The following is a 21,259-nucleotide window of genomic DNA, read 5'->3' as shown; positions in this document are numbered from 1 at the left end:
TACACTACTAGTAACTAGATATATAAATTAGAAATAGAATACTTTGCAAAATGCCAAAAGGTTGAACTAAACATCCTGAACTGAGCTACTCCGGCTCCGACAAAAAGAGCGAAGAAAGAGAGAAAACACCCGAGAACAAGAGCGAGAACACCCGGGAGAGGGAGCGGAGATCCCAACTCTCCTTAAATAATTAGCATGATGCTAATGGGTAGAACACTCTTATTGGTCAGTCTGGATGTCAGTCAAGCTCTGTCCATCCATCCCCTTCCTCACACCTGTGGGCAGAGCTCAGAGTGTCCTTGGCTCTCAGAGCAGAGCAATTCTAAACATGAACTCTGTCCTGGGGTGTTATCTCTTGTTCTCAAATTAAGTCCCAATCCTGACCGTGCCATAAAAAAAAGGTTTCTAACTGCATGAAGAAAACGAACCCATTTTCAGTCAAACCAGCACATGTGGGCATTGCTGGGGGAATCATTGCTGGAGGAGACCACCCGGAGCGGGACGTTGATGCCGACCCGTGTGGCTGCTCCGCCGGAGGAGCCGATGGGGGGACAACCCGCAGCATCCTCCACCTCCTCGGATTTGCTGCGGTGGAATGAATAATAAAACAAAAAAGCCCATAGCGGGGTCTTTTAGCCCAAATATTGACAGTGGCAAAGCAGCATCCCAGGAGGAAGAGAAATCAGTCTAAGAGTGAGTCTAAGAAATCAACTGAAGAATCGCCAGAATCTGGGTTATAACCCAACCCATCAGTTCTAAGAGTGACATTTTTTTTGAGCAGGCGTGTCAGACTCATTTTCACCCGGGGCCACATCAGCCTCGCCGTTGTCTTCAAAGGGCCGAATGGCATTTTAGGACTATTTACCCAGTCTTAAAATTACATTTATACACTCCTATTTTACAAGGTCTATTTAAATTAAATCAAATAGATTTAAGTCTTGCAAACGCTGCCCTCCTGCTCCTGCAGCACAACGTGTGTCACACACGCTGCACAGTGACCAGCGCTGTCAGCACCTTGGGGACAAGGACCTTGGCAATGTGGAAACAAAGTGCCGGGCCAGAAGAAACAAGGAGGCAGCTGGATCCAGCCCACGGGACGGGTGTTTGACACCTGTGTTTTAGAGCATCAATTACCAGAAATAACTTTCTGCTTATACACAACTTCTAGACTTTGTCTTGGCCTATGAGATGTTCCCTGGTAGCATCTCCATCAGCTGACACGGCTACAGGTCGCTTGTAGGTTTAGGAAGACTCAGTTTTAAGGGTACAGCACCATTCTTTAGTGACACCCCTCTTCAGACCGGTGCTGATGCATCAAGTTATTTGCTACAGGGCCGGGTTGATGCTCCAACCATCCCGAAAACGCAGGAAGAAGCAAATTGGTGCCTGTACCCACCTCCTGGTGCAGGTTTGAGGCATCTACCTCCAACACACTTTAAATAAGCTCCTCTGTAGCACCAACGTACACAACAATATTATAAAGCAGAGGGAAGTTCTGGTCTCATTAGCAGGCTTGACCATCCCTAATTAACAGGCCATGTCTATCTCCAAAAAGGAGCCGCAAGTTTACTTAGGCCTGATGTAAAAATCTGTGTTGAGTTTATTCATCTTCCTTCCAGCTTATTTAACCGCTTCATGACAACAATTAATTCAAACAGGGAATAAACACGAAGCCACAGACCGCGGTAAGCGGTTGGACGCCGACACGGGCTAACGTGATTACTAATACAATTTTACACTTTAAATCAATAAATTCTGCGTAGAAGCAGCTAAACAAATAGAGAAATTAAGCGTTGAATGTGAAATGGTTATAAGGCGGAGCCAACACGGAGATCCCTTGGCTGCCACGTCCCAACCAGCTGCGTTCAAGAGATGGAATTATTACCTGGATGTCACTGGACGCCTCGTCTTCCAGTTGGGAAGGGGGCTGCTGAAGGCTGATACGGCTGGAGACACCACGTTCTTCTTCACTATCCTGTAGCGTGTTTTTATCACCTTGTTGGCCTGGGGGCTCCGTCCAAAGTGCAAGTTGGCTCCTACAAGAAAGCAAATAGCAAAAAGGGCTTGAAATTCAGGTGTGCACGGGACAGAAGGGACATCACCAATGTAGATCTGACATGCAACTCTTTAGCAAAAGGGAGAGAAGACCTTGGGGTGCATCAGGTGTGGGACCACCATGGTTGGTGGTAACAGAAAGGCTCCGATGGCCTCATAGAATAGACTCATAGAATGTCCCCAGTTGGAAGGGACCCACAAGGATCATCAAGTCCAACTCCTGTCCCTGCACAGGACACCCCACAGGTCACACTGTGTGTCTGAGGATGTTGTCCAGTCTCTTCTTGAACACTGTCAAGTTGGGGCCGTGACACCTTCCTAGGGAGCCTGTTCAGTGTCCAGCACCACGGGTGAAGAACCTTCTCCTCATGTCCAACCTGACCCTCCCCTGGCACATCTTCCTGCCATTCCCTCGGGTTGCGTCACTGCTCACTAAAGAGAAGAGTTCGGTGCCTGCCCGTCCTCCTCCCCTTGTGAGGAAGCTGTAACCACCATGAGGTCTCCTCTTAGTCTCCTCTTCTCCAGACTGAACAAACGCAGTGACTTCAGCCACTCCTCATACGGCTTCCCCTCCAAACCCTTCGCCAACTTCGTAGCCTCCTCTGGACACCCTCCAGTAGCTTTATCTCCTTTTCTCCTGTGTCCCCAGCCCTGCACACAGTGAACGCTCCAGCTGAGGCCACCCCAGTGCAGAGCAGAGCGGGACAATCCCCTCCCTGCCCAGCTGATGATGCTGTGCTGGATGCACCAGGACACGGGTCCCTCTTGGCTCCAGGGACACTGTTGGCTCATGTTCAACTTGCCATTGACCAGAATCCCCAGATCGCTCTGCACAGAGCGGCTCTCCAGCCTCTCGAAAGCAGTTCTGCAGAGAGGGATCTGGGGGTGTTTGGCTCAGTAAAACCCTACCAGGTGAATCACAAATTCACCGACCGTACCTTGATCCTCAACATCTAGACATGAGGAAGACGTTTTAGCAATGAGGGTGGTCAAACACTGTCCCAGGTTGGCCAGAGAGGTGGTGGATGAACCATCCCTGAGACATCCCAGGCCAGGCTGGATGGGGCTCTGAGCACCCTGAGCTGGTGAAGATGTCCCTGCTCATGGCAGTTGGACCCAATGACCTTTAAAGGTCCATTCTAACCCAAACCCTTCTACAATTCTATGATCTAGAAACAGATCTATGCATTTAATCACTCCCGTTTTCATCATATTTTGCACAATGATCTACGCACTGGTTTATTCTGCTGAATGTTTCATGCAATTAACGGCTTATGTTTGACTCTGCTTTTCCTCCACTTGATAGCTAGCAATTTTTTTCTTTGCGGCTTTAAGGAATGCATCTAATTGCCCGGCTTTTATAACATACAGCTCTAACTGCCCAGATAATTAAAGCTGACACTACATGCTGAGACTAAGTCTTCTGGTTTTATAACTGATTTAAAGGGCCGGCTGTTTTTCTTGGTGATCTTCTCATTAAAATTATTGCAAGGTTGAGAGGGGGAAAAGCAGAATCATTATTTCCCCTGAAAATGTTGTAACCGTCTCCACGTTCGTCTCTGTGAGAGATGGGAGGATAAAGTTGCATCTCAGTTAAACCGGGAATCGAAAGATGTTGGATCTGTGTCAAAATGAGAAAAATAGGGAAATGCATTTTAGAGATGATTTCGTTCCCTAGATGGGAGGGAGCAGCTTCCCCGTCTCCCCGCACAGAGGTACCAGCGATTCGTGTTTAATATGGAGAATATTTCTTGTGCATTCCCGGTGTCTCGCGTTGGGTTCAGGATGGATTGGGTATGAATTTCCACTCCCAAACTCAGCCAGAGAGTTACAACTTCTGATGGGGAGGGAGGAGAAGAGCAGGTTTGGCCACCACCAATACATCGAAGGAATTGTTCATGATAAAGATGACGATCGCAACACTCCTTGATATTATACCGCAAGATAAACCATCGCCAAGCGAGGAGTGTACGGAGGGATTTGCAGCCTTCGCTGTCGCCTATAAAGCCCCAAACATGCTCACGACACCACGCAAATCATCTTTTATACAGCCACAATAAAATTTGGAAGGCGTTCGCTATAAATAGTTCAAACTTGGCATTGAATTGCCCACACCGCGGCGTATGGGACATTCAGCCCCTCTTTGCACCATGAAGCCAGATCCTCACACCAAAAATTGTTCTACATCCCTCCAAGTCCTATGAGGGGCCTTCCTTAATTAATGAATCAAAATAATGTCTGTGTCCAGATTATTTTCTGCGTTGTCGCCATGAGCAGGAGACTTTTGATGATGTTTTCATGACCAACACGCTGGTGTTAAGCAGTGAGGAGCCATAAAAGCAGCAGTGCTACAAAGTCCGCTCTCAGAAAGGGTACATTGAGTCAACCCGTAAATGTTGAATACAAACCTGAAAAGCCAAGACGTTAATGACAGTAATTGAAAGAGCTTCTAGTGATTTGGATTCAAAAGCAAAATAAATTACAATAAAACTAGATGTTTTGTGGGCCCATCTGAACCAGGAAGGTCCTGCTTTAGCAGGATGGATGATCTCCAGAGGTCCCTTCCACCCCAACCATACTGTGATTCTATGAAGCTCACCAAGACCAAGCACGAGGCTTTGGTTTTAAACTGAAAGAGGGAAGGTTTGGGCTGGACATGAGGAAGAAATTTTGTAGAATGAGGGTGGTGAGAGCCTGGTTTATGTTGCCCAGAGAGGTGGTGGATGAACCATCCCTGGAGACATCCCAGGCCAGGCTGGATGGGGCTCTGAGCAACCTGAGCTGGTGAAGATGTCCCTGCTCATGGCAGGGGTGGCACCGGATAACCTTCTAAGGTGCCTTCCAAACCAAACCATTCGATGACTCTCTGAATTGAGGATTTGCAGACACCCATCGCTTTAGAGGTGAGGCAAGAAGAAAGAAAGAAGATGGAAAGCAAACGGGTTTTCATTGATGTTTCCCTGCCCTGGGATGTTTTGTGTCACACTAAATTCTTTGAGGCTGCAACCGCACCAGTCCATAAGATTATTAATGAACTTTGCAAGGTTTGAGCGCTAATTATAATGAAAATCACACACAAGCACCGGCAAAGTTGGAGCATTTTGTTTCACAGAATCACAGAATGGTTGGGGTTGGAAGGGACCTCTGGAGATCATCCAGTCCAACCCACCTGCTAAACAGGGTCACCAGATCAGATCACACAGGAAGGTGTCCAGGTGGGTTTGAATGTCTCCAGAGAAGGAGACTCCACAACCTCTCTGGGCAGCCTGGGCCAGGCTCTGGCATCTCAAAGGAAAGAAGTTTCTCCTCATGTTCAGATGGAACCTCCTTTGTGCCTGTTGCCCCTTGTGCTATCGTTGGGCACCACTGAGAAGAGTCTGGTCCATCACCTCAACATCAGAGAACTGTACACGGGAACAGCAAAAAGAAGGACGTGCAAACCCCCGCATGGCCCAATGCTGCACACACACAACGAAACCTTAACTACGGTGACCGCTGGGGACAATGAGACCCTTTTGTCACCCAGGAGGGCTGGAAATATTCAGCATCTCATGGAGATGAGATTCTTAGGGATATGGTTTAGTGTTAGTGTTGAGGTAACGGTTGGACTCAATGATCTTGAGGGTCTTTTCCAACCAAAATGACTATAGTTCTATAGTTTTAAGTCACCACAGAGTTTTGGTGAGTGAAGACGCTGCTCTCCATACGTCTTGGAGGTGACACAGGGTCTGGAGATGTTTGTGCAGTTCTCCAAGAGGAAGATGTGTTAAATCACAGCACGTGAGGGCAACAAAGATGCTGAAGGGAGTGGAGCGTCTCCTGTGTGAGGAAAGGCTGAGGGAGCTGGGGCTCTGGAACTGGAGGAGACTGAAGGGGGACTAATTCCTGGGGATCAATATGTAAAGGGGGAGTGTCAGGAGGATGGAGCCAGGCTCTTCTCGGTGACAACCAATGATAGGACAAGGGGTAATGGGTTCAAACTAGAACACAAAAGGTTCCACTTAAATTTGAGAAGAAACTTCTTCCTGGTGAGGGTGGCAGAGCCTGGCCCAGGCTGCCCAGGGAGGGTGTGGAGTCTCCTTCTGTGCAGACATTCCAACCTGAACACCTTCCTGTGTAACCTCATCTGGGTGTTCCTGCTCCATGGGGGGATTGCACTGGATGAGCTTTCCAGGTCCCTTCCAATCGCTGACATTCTGGGATTCTGTGATTCTGTTCCTGATCCCGGGGAGGCGGAACTTTTCCAACCAAAATGATTCTATGATACAGCACTAACCACATCCCCAAAGCAGCTCTTCCCCAACAAGAGCCAGAACCCAGAACACCACCAGCACAAGCTGACCCATTCTCTCCTACACACCACCCTTACGAAACGATTACGCTGGAAATGTGTTGAATACATTATTAACACTTCATTCTTTTTGCCCCTACGTAAGCTCCAGCTGCCACCAATCAACCCAGAACCTCATCAAACTCCCGCCCAACATCGTCCCCCCGCCTCAAGAAATCAAGAGGTCCCAAATTGCGGTTCGTGGGCATCACCCCCCCATTATTTCTCGCACAGACGGGCTGGCACCTGGTAAACTCCATTCCCCAGCAGTAATTGGATGGTGTATTCACGACGGAGCTGCTCTTCTGAAAGTGCCTTCGCTCACGGCTCCGGCATTAACCACCTCCTGAAAGAGACTCTCCGAAGAGCTCGCTTTTCTATTATTACTTGCTAGCTGAGGGGTTTTGTGTAGATAATCATGTTATTTAGATAGGATGTTGGTTTAATTCCCTTCATTACAGGCTCCCAGGGTTGTAATTTTTTTTCTCCGCATGATGTATTCCCCGTGGCACATTTCACTCAAATCAAACACTTTACGCTTTTATTACAAACAATACCCCAGCGTCCCCCGTTATCAGCCCGGCGCACACATGCACGCTCCTCGCAGAGATCCAGAGGTCAGTTCTAATGACTAATCGATCTCATTAGCTTTCCTAATTAAAAACTTTACTACCGCAATGGAAGACAAACTACAAGAAAAAAAAAAAGAGAAAGAAAAAAAACCTGCTTGCATCATATTTGAATGGGATATGAGCATCGTTTATCAGCCCTGGGCTCGCAGGCGGCGCCCGGCGCATCGGGCCGCGTGTTGCTGAGGTTGGTGGTTTATTCGGAGCCACGTTTTCCCTGGGGAGCTGCTCGTATGTACCGAGCCCGCAGAAAAAATCCTGGTGCAAACTCCAATGCTGACCTTGAAATGGGCGATTTGTGGCCAAAACCTCTTGCCACGGCGCTCCGAGCAGGGGTGTCCTTTAGGAATGGGGTTGAATGCGACACGGTTACAATAAACCTTATTTTTGCTCTTATTTTGCTGCAAGAGGTACCAAGAATCACAGAACCCCAGAATGTCAGGGATTGGAAGGGACCTCAAAAGCTCATCCAGTGCAATCCCCCCATGGAGCAGGAACACCCAGATGAGGTTACACAGGAAGGTGTCCAGGCGGGTTGGAATGTCTGCAGAGAAGGAGACTCCACAACCTCCCTGGGCAGCCTGGGCCAGGCTCTGCCACCCTAACCAGGAAGAAGTTTCTTCTCAAATTTAAGTGGAACCTTTTGTGTTCCAGTTTGAACCCATTGCCCCTTTCCTATCCCTGGTTGTCACCCAGAAGAGCCTGGCTCCATCCTCCTGACACTGCCCCTTTCCATATTGATCCCCAGAAATGGGTCACCCCTCAGTCTCCTCTTGTCCAGCTCCAGAGCCCCAGCTCCCTCAGTCTTTCCTCACACGGGAGATGCTCCACTCCCTTCAGCATCTTGGTGGCTGCGCTGGACTCTCTGCAGCAGTTCCCTGTCCTGCTGGAACTGAGGAGCCACAACTGGACACAAGATTCCAGGTGTGGTCTCCCCAGGGCAGAGCAGAGGGGCAGGAGAACCTCTCTGACCTACTGACCACCCCCTTCTAACCCACCCCAGGTCCCATTGGCTTCCTGGCCACAAGGGCCCAGTGCTGGCTCATGGTCACCCTGCTGTCCCCAGGACCCCCAGGGTCCCTTTCCCCTACACTGCTCTCTAGCAGGTCATTCCCCAACTTACACTGGAACCTGGGGTTGTTCCTGTCCATATACAAGATTCTACATTTCCCCTTGTTATATTTCATTAAATTAAATCAACCCCCTTGAGAAGCTGAAACAGGGAAAGAAAAAACAGGTCTGGGAAAAGGGAGCTGGAAACAACACAAGGTCTGACATGCTTCTTAAAACACATCAGCACCGCCATACTTTAAATTTTAATATTCCCCAACTATTCCAAATTAGTGCTTATTTCTATTCTGTCCCTCCTCAAAACAAACTCCATTTTAATACTTAAAAATGTTTGAATTCAGATCACTTGCAAAGTTTCAAGAAACACAAAGTAAAACCTTTTGGAAAAAATACGTATTCAAGAAAAATGGGGAAGGGGAACATTGACCTGCTGTTACTTACTTCAAATCCTTCATCTCTAAGCTCTCATTAAATCCGAATCCTCAACTTTTGCCAAAAAACAAGTGGAGGGGAGGGAGATATTAAATAACTTTGCTCCTTAATCAAACTAGGTCGTATAATCGCGGTCCTACAATAACACGGGGCTGGCACGCAGACGGTGGGGAATGCAACCCCCTGAGCCATTTATTTCCGCGTGACTGTGCCGTTACGGTGTCTCTCCGGGGACGGGACCAGCGTCGTTAGCCGGCCGAGCCCTAACGAGCAAACGCGCAAGGGGAAGATGCTGTGGATTAGGGAAACCGCGATATTGGTGGAATAAATCTTGTCCATCCATTGAGGGGAAGAAGAAAGTTAAAGAAGGATAAAGGTCATTTCGGGAGGGCGGATTCACAAATTCAAGAGGTGATTTGGGGAAAGGGTGTGGGACAGGGAAAGCTTCACATATGGGCATGGGAATTATGTGGGAATTCAAAAAAAATCAATTAAAAATCAGTGCTGTGGGGCATGATGTGACCTGGGTCCCTATGAGGTGTCCTGCCCTCCATCATTGGCCACCGCAAATCTCCGCTGGGGCAACGTGGATTATGTCGCCTCGGTGCCGTTGCTGTCGTTAAATCCCTCGCCGAGGAGACGGAGAAGCGATGAGTGACAGGTCCATTGATCTTGGAAGCGAGATGAGAACGGGAACGAATGTAAATTGGGGAGCAGGAGCTGGAGCTTTGATACGGCGCTGGTGTTGTCCCCGTCTCCGGAGGAAACCAAGTGACACCGCAGGGTCACCCTCAGGGACACTTTGAACTCAGTCACGACAAGTCCAGTAAGAAAAAAGCAAAGCAGAGGCTAAAAAGCCTCTGATAAAACTGAATTGCTGTTTCAAAGACAGCGATTAGGAAGCAAAATAAAGGGCTAATGATGATTAGTACATGTGCAAAGGATGGCACCAGCATAGCGGTAACTCCCGACACAGGCTCTGATGCTGGCAGAGATTTAAAAACGCGCACTCAAAACAAAAAGCAGCTCCAAAAAGAACTGGAAAATCTCTGACAAAGGGTATTCTGACTTTCTAACATGCAGATGAATCCCACAAACACCATTGTCATGGGATTTGCTCCAGGACTGGAAGGAAAGATTCAGCAAAACCACCGTTATCTCTCCCTTGGCTCCCACAATGAAGCTGCTGTTCACCTGCCACCCAAATCAAACCCACGCTGCGGAAGCAGGAAAATCACCCATGGGGGGTGATGCTCCGGGATGGCACAGGAGCAAACCTCCCTCCTTTTTGTGAAGTCCTACCAAGACTTGTGTGTCTTCATTTGCTATCCTCTACAACAACGTCACTCACCTCGTGGATGAAGGGAAGGCAGTGGATGTAGTTTTTCTGGATTGTCATAGAATCATTTTGGTTGGAAAAGAACCTCAAGATCATCGAGTCCAACCATTAAACCACCCCTGGCACTACCTCATGTCCCTGAGAACCTCATCTCCGTCCGTTCAACCCCTCCAGGGATGGTGACTCCAGCACTGCCCTGGGCAGCCTGTTCCAATGCCCCACAGCCCTTTGGGGAAGAAATGGTTCCCAACATCCAAACTCAACCTCTCCTGGCACTACCTCATGTCCCTGAGAACCTCATCTCCGTCTGTTCAACTCCTCCAGAGATGGTGACTCCAGCACTGCCCTGGGCAGCCTGTTCCGATGCCCCACAGCCCTTTGGGGAAGAAATGGTTCCCAACATCCAACCTCAACCTCCCCTGGCACAACTTGAGGCCGTTTCCTCTGCTCCTGGTGCTTGTTCCTGGGGAGCAGAGCCCGACCCCACCTGGCTCCAAGCTCCTTTCAGGCAGTTCAGAGATCAGAAGGTCTCCCCTCAGCTCCTGTTCTCCAGCTGAACCCCCCAGGTCCCTCAGACACTTCTCATAAAATTAATAAATAAATAGTGATGTCCACAGGGTCCTTCCTGAAAATGTGAATCACCCTCGTACAGACAGAGAAATGTAGAGAAACGCGCATCATCCTTTCACCAAGTGTTGCTTTTTTGTAGAGACTTCTGCTTGTTGATGGGTGCAGAGGTGGATGAGCAACCACACAATCATAGAATGTCCTGAGCTGGAAGGGACCCACAAGGATCATCAAGTCCAACTCCTGTCTCTGCACAGGACACCCCTCAGTTCACACCGTGTGTCTGAGGACGTTGTCCAGTCTCTTCTTAAATACTGTCAGGCTTGGGGCCGTGACACCTCCCTGGGGAGCCTGTTCAGTGTCCAGCACCTCTGGGTGAAGAACCTTTTCCTCATGTCCAACTGAACCTGTTCTGGCACATTTTCTGCTGTTCCCTCGGCTTCAGGCGTTGGTGACCAGAGAGAAGAGCTCAGCACCTGCCCGTCCTCCTCGCCTTGTGAGGAAGCTGTAACCCCCATGAGGTCTCCTCTTGGTCTCCTCTTCTCCAGGCTGAACAAACCCAGTGACTAATCCCAGCAGCCCAGGGACATCCCTGTCCCCAACACCACACATTTATCTGGGTGAGAAATATCATAGTTATATTGAATAATTTGCAAGAAAAAGGAAAGCTCACCCAAGTTAAAAGCTGAGAGTCATTAAAAGCCAGCACAGGTCTGTCTCCAACGGCCTCAAAACAACCTTGTGTAGCTCCAGAAGTTGTGGACCTACCCAACTCATGCAGGGACCTTTTGAGAGTTAAATTAACATATCATATCACTGTGGTTGGAAGAGACCCTCAAGATCATCATGTCCAAACATTAACCCAATCCTGGCACTAACCCATGTCCCTAGGAACCTCATCTACCATCATCATCATCAAACGACCTTGAAGAGAGGAGAAATCTGTGAGTGAACCTGAAGAAAGCTGAATCGCGGCTCCTATACCCAAAAACAAATCCTTTTTGTGTTTTCCATTCTACCACAAGCACCTGCAAGACGTCAGCCCCGAGCCGTGCGGTTCCGACACCTTTTGTTCTGGCGACCAACTTGGCCAAGTCCCTCGAGTTAACAAAAGGCTTTGGGATTACTGTAATACTGTTACGAACTGAGTGTGAAAGCAGACACCGGTATTACGGGATGATTATCACAGAGCGTGTTCAATATGTTCCCACAGAATGGCACAGCAAGAGGTTAATTATATTGCTACTGGAATCAGCTTCCAAAAGGAGATCCTTCGGTTTAAGAGGGGAATTTAATTTTCACACTCATTCAGTTCGGAGCTCTTTCAAGAGCGACGGCTATTTATGCCAGAATGTAAACGATGGTTTATGATCATGAACTGCTGCTTAATAGGAAATAAATCCAATTGATCAAAAGTGCTTTACCTGTGACCCCAGGCAAGACGGCTGTTCAGGCTGTAATATTCACAGAGGACAAGAGAAGCACGGGCTCTGCAGCTGAAACGTTTTCGGCAGCTCCGAACTCACCGCGATATTTGCTTAGCACGGCAGTTGCTTTCAGCTGGGAACATTTGGGGAATTAATACCAAATCTGCTTCGCTAATTCCTTTACGCTACACGGACCGTGGGCGAAGCTGAAGTCAACGTAACCCATCGGGCACGGCGGTGGCAATTCACAGAATCATAGAATGTTCAAGGGTTGGAAGGGACCTCAAAAGCTCATCCAGTGCAATCACCCCCAGAGCAGGAACACCCAGATGAGGTTACACAGGAAGGTGTCCAGGCGAGTTGGAATGTCTGCAGAGAAGGAGACTCCACAACCTCCCAGGGCAGCCTGGGCCAGGCTCTGCCACCCTCACCAGGAACAAGTTTCTTCTCAAATTTAAGTGGAACCTCTTGTGTTCCAGTTTGTACCCATTACCCCTTGTCCTATCACTGGTTGTCACTGAGAAGAGCCTGGCTCCATCCTCCTGACACTCACCCTTTATATATCTGTAAACATTAACGAGGTCACCCCTCAGTGTCCTCTTGTCCAGCTCCAGAGCCCCAGCTCCCTCAGCCTTTCCTCGCACGGAAGATGCTCCACTCCCTTAATCATCTTCATTGCCATGAGGCTGACTTGAAGAAAATACCCATTTTAGAAGAGGAGGTATTAAAATCTACACGTATTATTCAAATGAAGTGCAAACGTCTGCGTATGCACCTGAAATCCTGGTTTTAAGTAAAAAGGACTGAGAGAGTTGGGGGTGTTGAGCCTGGAGAAGCTCCAGGGAGACCTTGTGGCCTCTCAGTACTCAAAGGGGGTTGATAAGAAAGATGAGGACAGAATTTTAGCAGGGTGTGTTGTGATAGGACAAGGGTGATGGTTTTAAACTAGAGGAGGGAGATTCAGACTAGATAGAAGGAATAATCATTTTAAATTAGGGTGGTGAGAGCCGGGCCCAGGTACCCAGAGAGGTGGTGGATGAACCATCCCTGGAGACATCCCAGGCCAGGCTGGACGGGGCTCTGAGCAACCTGAGCTGGTGAAGATCTCCCTGCTCATGGGAAGGGTTGGACAGGATGAGCACTGAAGGTCCCTTCCAACCCAAACCATTCTGTGGTTTGATGACTATCAAAAGTTCACCAAACCAAAGTTCATTAGCACTTGAGAAATCCAGAGAGCACCTCAGAGAAACTTGTTTCCAGACAAGAAACATTTCGACATGGAAATACCACTAGACATGGTTAAAGGAGAACTTACTGTTGGCTTTAGACTCAACAAGGACTCAAGGCCTCACTCCTGTGCTCTCATCACACACGTTCAAGGTCTACGGACACCAACCCACGTCTTCCTGCTTTGGAGATGGCAAATAAAGCCAAAGCTTACCAAGCTTTCCACAAAAAACTTGTTGTCACATTAGGACAAATTTATTGTCCCCATTCAGTGTCTGCTTCTCCCTACTCAAGTTGCCATTGGAGCCACGTCCATCTTGGACTCAAGTTGTGCTAGAGGAGGTAGAGGTTGGATCTGGGGAACAATTTCTTGCCCAAAGGGCTGTGGGGCATTGGAACAGGCTGCCCAGGGCGGTGCTGGAGTCACCATCCCTGGAGGGCTTGAACAGATGTGGAGATGATGTTCTCAGGGACATGGCTTAGTACCAGGGTTGGGTTTATGGTTGGACTTCATGATCTTCAGGGTCTTTTCCAATCAAAATGATTCTATGATTCTATGTGCCATGCTCAGCACCACAGAAGCTCTAACACCAACAGAAATCCACCAGGACCGTCAGCAAACAATACCAACTGCCTTCAAAACGCTAATATTTTCTCCATCTATTGAAAAACTTTCAGCTTCTCCTGCGTGCTGTTGCCAACGCTGTTATTGAAGCTATCTAAATGGATTTCTTCTTCACAGTTCAACCCATTACTTCATCCTCCAAGCAAAACCACTGCTGTCACTTGGTAAAGACCGTTAACCCAACACTGTCAAGTCCACCTCTAAACCATGTCCTTAAAAACCCCATTTACATGTAAACTTCTTGCAGTGACTTCTCCAAGGCACTAAACTGATGTGGAACATTTTCTAGAAACACCTAATGGTTTGGGTTGGAAGGGTTCTTTGAAGATCCAATCCACCCACAGATGCACCAGGAACATCTTCAACTAGACCAGGTTGCTCAAAGGCCCATCCAACTTGACCTTGAACACTTCTAGTGATGGGGCATCCACAGCTTCTCTGGCCAACCTGAGCATGGTACGAGCACACACCGGGAATGGAGTCAAATCTTCACACCATGGGAATCGGATCAACACTGGATTGCAGGGCTTTTTCTGGATGTCAAAACGAGCCTCTTGGTCACCAGTGAAACACAGTTTATCGTCCACTGAGAAACTCTAGAGCCTGTTTGAAACCATCAGGACTTGGAAACACAAACCATGAGCCCTACGCCAGCCCAACCAGCACAGCACACACTCCCAAAAACTGCCAGTGGGTGACCCTGCGAGTCCCATTGCCCTGGGCCACACCACTTAGGGATTTGATTGTGGTTTTCATCATACTAAATTAGGCATTTAAATCTCACACATAGTGCTGAGGAGTTATGATGTATGACTCCCGATCCTGGAAAGCATAACGCTGATTTAATGCATGTAGATCTTTACTGATGATTGGCAGCTCACTACACGCCGGTCATCAGCACGTTATACAGCACAGGGGGGCTCCTCTTCCTCCAGCACATAGGAAACCATCCGGTTGTTCAGTTTTCCATCCTTTATAGGTGCAGATTAACTTTTCCAGTTGAACTAAAGCAGGGAAGGAATGGGACAAACCATGTGCTGTGGCATCTCCGTTCCATCATCCGTTAGGATAAGGGCAGCTCCACAAGGAGCATCGCCACGCCGAAGCCTGAGTTAAAACTGCAGTGGGATGGAAAATGCTTCCCAGAGTCCAGCCGTGCTTCTGGACCCACCAAATACAAATCCTGGGGTCAGTTTTGGGCTCCTGATGACAAGAAAGGCCTTGAGGTGCTGGAGCGAGTTGAGAGAAGGGAACGGAGCTGGTGAGGGGCTGGAGCACAAGTGTGATGGGAGGGGCTGAGGGACCTGGGGGTTCAGCTGGAGAACAGGAGCTGAGGGGAGACCTTCTGATCTCTGAACTGCCTGAAAGAAGCTTGGAGCCAGGGGGGGTCGGGCTCTGCTCCCCAGGAACAAGCGCCAGGAGCAGAGGAAATGAGACCATCAAGATCATCAAGTCCAACCATTAACCCACCTCTGGCACTACCCCATGTCCCTGAGAACATCATCTCTGCATCTGTTTAACCCCTCCAGGGATGGTGACTCCAGCACTGCCCTGAGCAGCCTGTTCCAATGCCCCACAGCCCTTTGGGGAAGAAATTGTTCCTAGATCCAACCTCAACCTCCCCTGGCGCAACTTGAGGCCGTTTTCTCTGCTCCTGATGCTTGTTCCTGGGGAGCAGAGACCAACCCCCCTGGCTCCAAGCTCCTTTCAGGCAGTTCGGAGATCAGAAGGTCTCCCCTCAGCTCCTGTTCTCCAGCTGAACCCCCCAGGTCCCTCAGCCGCTCCCATCACTCCTGTGCTCCTTCACCAGCTTCACTGCCCTTATTTAAACTGCAACAGAAACTCTAGCAAATTTCTATATTTATTCTCTCCAATCCCAAAATACAGAGAGGGAGAGATGAACAGACTCTAACAAGATCTTGCTGGAGACAGGACACATCACATGTCACCTCCCGCCCAGTAACCCCAGAAGATGTGTGGTCCCAAACCCAACGCTCCCACTTCCATCCGCTGGTGTTTGGGTACAACATCCCCACCCTGGGGTCCCCCCACTGGTACCCGGCTCCATCACATCCCCATCCCCACTGCCGTAAAGCCCCGGGGTGGCCCCATCTAAATGCCAAGGGAGCAAATGAGGCCACTAAGGATGGGAATAGGCCACTAAGGAGGGGGAAAGGCCACATTACCCACCTCTCCACTGGGACTGCTGAGAAGTGGTCACGCTTAATGCGCTAAACACACTTTTCCCCGCTACAGCCCACGTTAAACAGCCTGAATGGGTCTCTGGAGCATTGGACCTTGTTCAAACACAACCCTTATTATTATAACAAAAGAGGGTGGTGTGGGGGGGGTTTTTTTTTCCTCCCTTTTCCTTCAGTGAATGATTATTAATGTGCTTCCAGGAGCCAGGTCCATTTCTCTAAATGAGAGCGGGATGGCAGGAGGAAGGCTGATAAATGCCGTCCTCCCCCCGGCCGCGCGGCGGGAGCTGCCAGGGGTTCTCGTTCTAACAAGCTGCAGATGGAAGACGACCGGAATAACAAAGTATGAATTTTTATGAGTCTAATAAATCACTCCACTTTTCCTGCTCTTGATCGTTCGCAACACTTCAGACACCGAGAAAAACCCTGGCTATAATCAAAGGGGTTCACGGATCTCACGTTAACGTCTCGCCGCGGCACGGAGAGAGGTGGTTCTGCCTTGGGGAGCGACAAGGAGCACTTGTTGGGTTGGAAATCCATTTGCATATGTTCTTTAAGATTGAATTGAGAGGTTTTTTTAATTTAACAAGGAGAAATTTGAATCCCTTAGGTATTTCCCCACCCTCAAAGCCACTAAGCAAACTCAAGGCCATCCGAGTTTTACCTTTCCTAACTATCCGTTTAAGAACACCCTGACCCGACCCCGGCACCAGCGGAGAAACTTGTATGAACTCTGTGAGAACACAAGAAAACTTTGCAGGCAGCAGGTTTATTAAGATCCTTTTAATTCCCCTTTCTAAGCTTCGGTATAGAGCAGGTGATAGACTCCAAATCCAGCCAAACAAGAAACAAAAGGTTTCAAGTCGCAACCACTGAGTATGTTTGCAAAGGGAAAAGGCCCAATGAGCATCACGGTGATGGAAAGAGAGTCAAGACTTTGCTCTCCTTACCAAAAACCTACTCTTGAAACCTCCAGGACAACAACTGACAGAGGAGAACAGAGCCAAAGTGATGTGGTTAAGCAAAGGAGAACATGATGATCACTTCTAAGTGGTCTCTGATCCCTCAAGACCAAGCACTGGAATGCAACCTGCAGCTCCACGAACTTCCAAGTCTGCAAAAGCAAGTGACAGGATGAGAAGAAACGGCCTCAAGTTGCACCAAGGGAGGTTTAGATTGCAATTATGGAAAGATTTCATCCCAGAAAGGGCTGTCGAGCATTGGAACAGGCTGCCCAGGGCAGTGCTGGAGTCACCATCCCTGGAGGCGTTTACAAGATGCATAGATGAGCTTCTCAGGGACATGGGTTAGTGCTAGTATTAGGTTAACAGTTGGACTCAATGATCTTAAAGGTCTTTTCCAGCCAAAATGATTCTATGATTCTAAAAAACCACCCCTGTAACGGGCACAACTCTCCCCATTGCCCATGATGACAAGAAGACTCCATCCCACAGCACCAGCGGAGCAGCAATCCTCTTCCAATCCCTAACGTTCTGTGATTCTGTGATCCCAAGCCTTGATGTTTCAACTCCCCAAAGGAAGGAGGACAAGTCAGCTGCTAAACTTGTTGTTTCCATCCTCCTCATCCTACCCCAGCCTTGAGTTGTAGAATGATAGAATCATTTTGGTTGGAAGAGATCCTCGGGATCATCAAGTTCAACCATAACCAAACTGTAGCACTAATCCATATCCCTGAGAACCTCGTCTATACAGCTTTTAAACCCCTCTAGGGATGGTGACTCCACCGCTGCCTTGAGCAGCCTGTTTCAGTGCCCAATAGCCCTTTCTGGGAAGCATTTTTCCTAATATCCAACCTAAACCCTGGAGCAACGTGAGGTCATTTCTTCTCATCCTATCACTTGCTACTTGGGAGAAGAGACCAACACCCTCCATGCTCCAACCTCCTTTCAGGCAGTTGTAGACGGCACTAAGGTCTCTCCTCAGCCTCCTGTTCTCCAGCCTAATCCATTCAATATTTTTTTTCTCCTCGCTTTTCATTTGCTTTTTCCAGCACAGCGCTGCATCGGGGAGGGAATTCATCTTTGACAAACATTTACCGATTATCAAATCACAACTGCAGCCGCCGACAGGGGCAATAAGTCACTCGAAGCGGCCGCCTGTACCGCGGGCTGAGGAGTTTGGGCAGCTCGGCGATGACAAATCGCTCCTGTCAAAGCCGTGTGTTCCCTGGCTCTCCGAACCCGTGTTCGCCGTTGTTCCACGCTACCTGGTGTTTAATGACAACACTGTCAGACGAAGACGAAGCCTCCACACCGCCGACTGTCAAAGCCCTATTAGAGAAAAGATTGAGACCCTACTCTTCTTAAACTCACTCAAGCAACACAACCCGCTAGTTTTTATAATTATGGTACGGGAGCCATCGATCGCGTGCTGACACCTAACCTATCCCTATGAAATGGGAGTAGTTTGCCGGGTGACAGTTGCTATAGATTATTGTGGGTGGGTTGTTGGTTGTTCTATTTTTTTTTTCCCCCTTTTTATCCACCACTTTACAAAGCCCAGAATGGATGGGAAGGAAGAAGAGGGAAGCGCATACCTTTGCTCAGGCACCTTTTCTATCCCAGTTCTTTCCCTTTGAAGCGGATTTTGGGAGTTTGCTGCTTGCAGGATGTTTCACAATATGGAAAATCGAACTTTCTCCTCCAACTTGTATATATCCCAGCACACGAGTCGTGCTCAGATCTCCCAAAAAGCATCTGATACCAGGATGATGCTTTAGGGGAAACTTTATTGCAGCTTTTCAGTACTCAAAAGGGGCCAATAAGAAAGATGGGGACAGACTTTTTTTGCAGGGCCTGTTGCGATAGGACAAGGGGTGATGGTTTAAATTAAAGGAGGGAGATTCAGGCCGGACATGAGGAAGAAATTGTTGGACCTGCGGGTGGTGAGAGCCTGGCTCAGGTTGGCCAGAGAGGTGGTAGATGAACCATCCCTGGAGACATCCCAGGCCAGGCTGGACGGGGCTCTGAGCAACCTGAGCTGGTGAAGATGTCCCTGCTCATGGCAGGGGCGGCACTGGATGAGCTTTGAAGGTCCCTTCCAACCCAAACCATTCAACGATTCTATGATTCTATAACACAAATGCACAGTCCAGAATTAATTCAGCATTCTGGGGATGCTGTACTGAGTTGTCAGTGGCATAAAGGAAGGGGACGGTAATCTGAGGGTGATGGGAAGCTGGTTATGAGCCATAAAATGAGGCGCGAAGTGAAGGACATAAGAGCCAAGGGCAACTCGGGTTGACGAGGAGGAGCTGTCGCCCAAGGAACAAAGTCCAGTTTGTTGGTCTGGCTACTCATTTCTCAGCACCTCTACTCTCATGTCCACCAAGGAAACCACAACAACGTGGCCTCTCCAATTTTTGCAGCCTCTCTCCAAAACATTTTTTATTTCACTTTGGAAAAATAATCCTTTTATCTGATCAGCTTCCAACAGACCGACTTGAGGATGGATGCTGCTCCCAAATCCAGTTTACATGGCAAGCAATGATTTTGCTCCTCAAGAAGCTTCACTCTCAAAACCAACGTTGGGGCCACTTTACCGTCAGTTATTTTGCAAGTATTAATAGGACACGTGTGGTTTGTCACCAGAGACTCGGGGCTGCCACCACATGCCCATAGCCAGCAGTAAACACATGTAAGAACTTCAAGAGAGTTTGGAGGGGTTAGGGAAGGAGGAAGAACATTGCTGTTGTTTTAAAGAAATGTCCTCATTTGCTTCAAATAGCTACAAGATCAGTTAAATTACTATAAATAAGGATTTTCACAGCCTAAGCTATGCACAAGCACGAGCACATGTGGTTTATTTGCTTCTATTGCCCATCTGGGTGATACGGTTGGGTGAGTTTGGCACGTAACAAGTTCTTCCATTTCCCCAAAGACCACGGCTTCATCTGCGCTAGAAGAGGAAGGACCGACAGGCAGCGCTGGATGCACATTGAGGGGTTAGATGGCATCAAGAAGCATCCAAACCCTACCCCACCATCTCATTCCATGGTCGGAGTCGCAGGAATTGGCACCACCAGGCCTTAAGTGAGACGCAATGAGTCAAAATCACAGTTTGTGTCCCAGAGATTAAATCTTTTCATGGGTTTAATTCAAATAAATGGCCCTTAAGGGGTGGGAGCTTAAATCATGGACACACGGCGACCAGACCTACGCTTGGCTAAAGCCGATATGAGGCTTATGGTCATCTGAATTCATGGTGTTGAAAACATGCGAGGATTACAAGAAGGAAATTTCCATTGGCTACCTCAATAGCTCAAAGGAGCCTTTCCTCACTAGACAATCTGAAATAAGAATCACAGAATTACAGAATCGACTGGGTTGCAAAAGACCTCAGAGATCATGCAGTCCAACCCTTGGTCCAACTCCAGTCCATTGACTAGATCATGGCACTAAGTGCCATGTCCAGTCTCAGTTGAAAAACCTCCAGGGTCGGTGAGTCCAGCACCTCCCTGGGCAGCCATTCCAATGCCTGACCACTCTCTCCGCAAATAATTGCTTTCTAATCTCCAGCCTCAATTTCCCCTGGCAGAGTTGAAGCCCATGGCCCCTTGTCCTATTGCTGACTGCCTGGGAGAAGAGCCCAATCCCCACCTGGCTACAACTGCCCTTCAGGTAGTTCTAGAGAGTGCTGAGCTCACCTCTAAGCCTCCTCTTCTCCAGACTAAACAAGCCCAGCTCCCTCAGCCTCTCCCCATAGGGCCTGTGTTCAAGTCCCTTCCCCAGTCTTGTTGCTCTTCTCTGGACCCGCTCCAGCACTTCAATCTCTTTCCTGAGCTGAGGGGCCCAGAACTGAACACAATACTCCAGGTGTGGCCTCACTCATGCAGAGTATACCACACCACGTGAGATTGTGCTCTGATGTGGATTCAAGGTCCTTCCAGCTGTAATTTCTCAGAATAAAGGCACAAAGATGATCCCCATGCCGTCCTTTTAGGAAAAGGAGAAAAGAGGAAAGGTTTGGCATTGGTGGTTTCTTAGCTCCTGAAGTCAACGACAAAGTTAGAGACGTCGCAATGAAGAAAGCTCAGATCTCCAAGTCACCTGGTCCCACTTAAATTCGCTATATCCAGTGAAGAAGGGATCAAAACAGAGAAGAAAAGTTTCCCCTTGTTGAAAATAAATGCTGTTTTACTCGATATGTCAATAATTCTATCTTTAACCTCAAATCGAAAGAATTTTATGTTCACGTTTCCATCCCTGCAGCCCAGACCGTTCATCCCAGCCTCTCTGACAGTGCCTATTGAAGAAAAACAAGAGAAAGTGTAGAGTCTTGTATCTAGGCAGGAACAACCCCAGGTTCCAGTATAAGTTGGGGAAGGACCTATTAG

The 21,259-nt window shown here is 48.5% G+C and overlaps 1 protein-coding gene across 2 annotated transcripts in view; it reads right to left on the bottom strand.

The window, feature by feature from the left end:
• Positions 1 to 21,259, bottom strand: part of ZC3H3 (zinc finger CCCH-type containing 3) — a 193,782-nt gene that overhangs the window by 107,748 nt on the left and 64,775 nt on the right. For both annotated transcript variants that reach the window (XM_080339233.1, XM_080339234.1), the window contains exon 4: positions 1,886 to 2,036. In XM_080339233.1, the coding sequence (XP_080195359.1) occupies positions 1,886 to 2,036 (151 nt within the window). The remainder of the gene's footprint in view (positions 1 to 1,885; positions 2,037 to 21,259) is intronic.

This window comes from Nesoenas mayeri (assembly GCF_963082525.1).
Source record: "Nesoenas mayeri genome assembly, chromosome: 2".
Classification (NCBI taxonomy): Eukaryota; Metazoa; Chordata; class Aves; order Columbiformes; family Columbidae; genus Nesoenas; species Nesoenas mayeri.
Note: the sequence above shows the minus strand (reverse complement) of the source record. Positions and strands in the feature narration are given on the sequence as shown.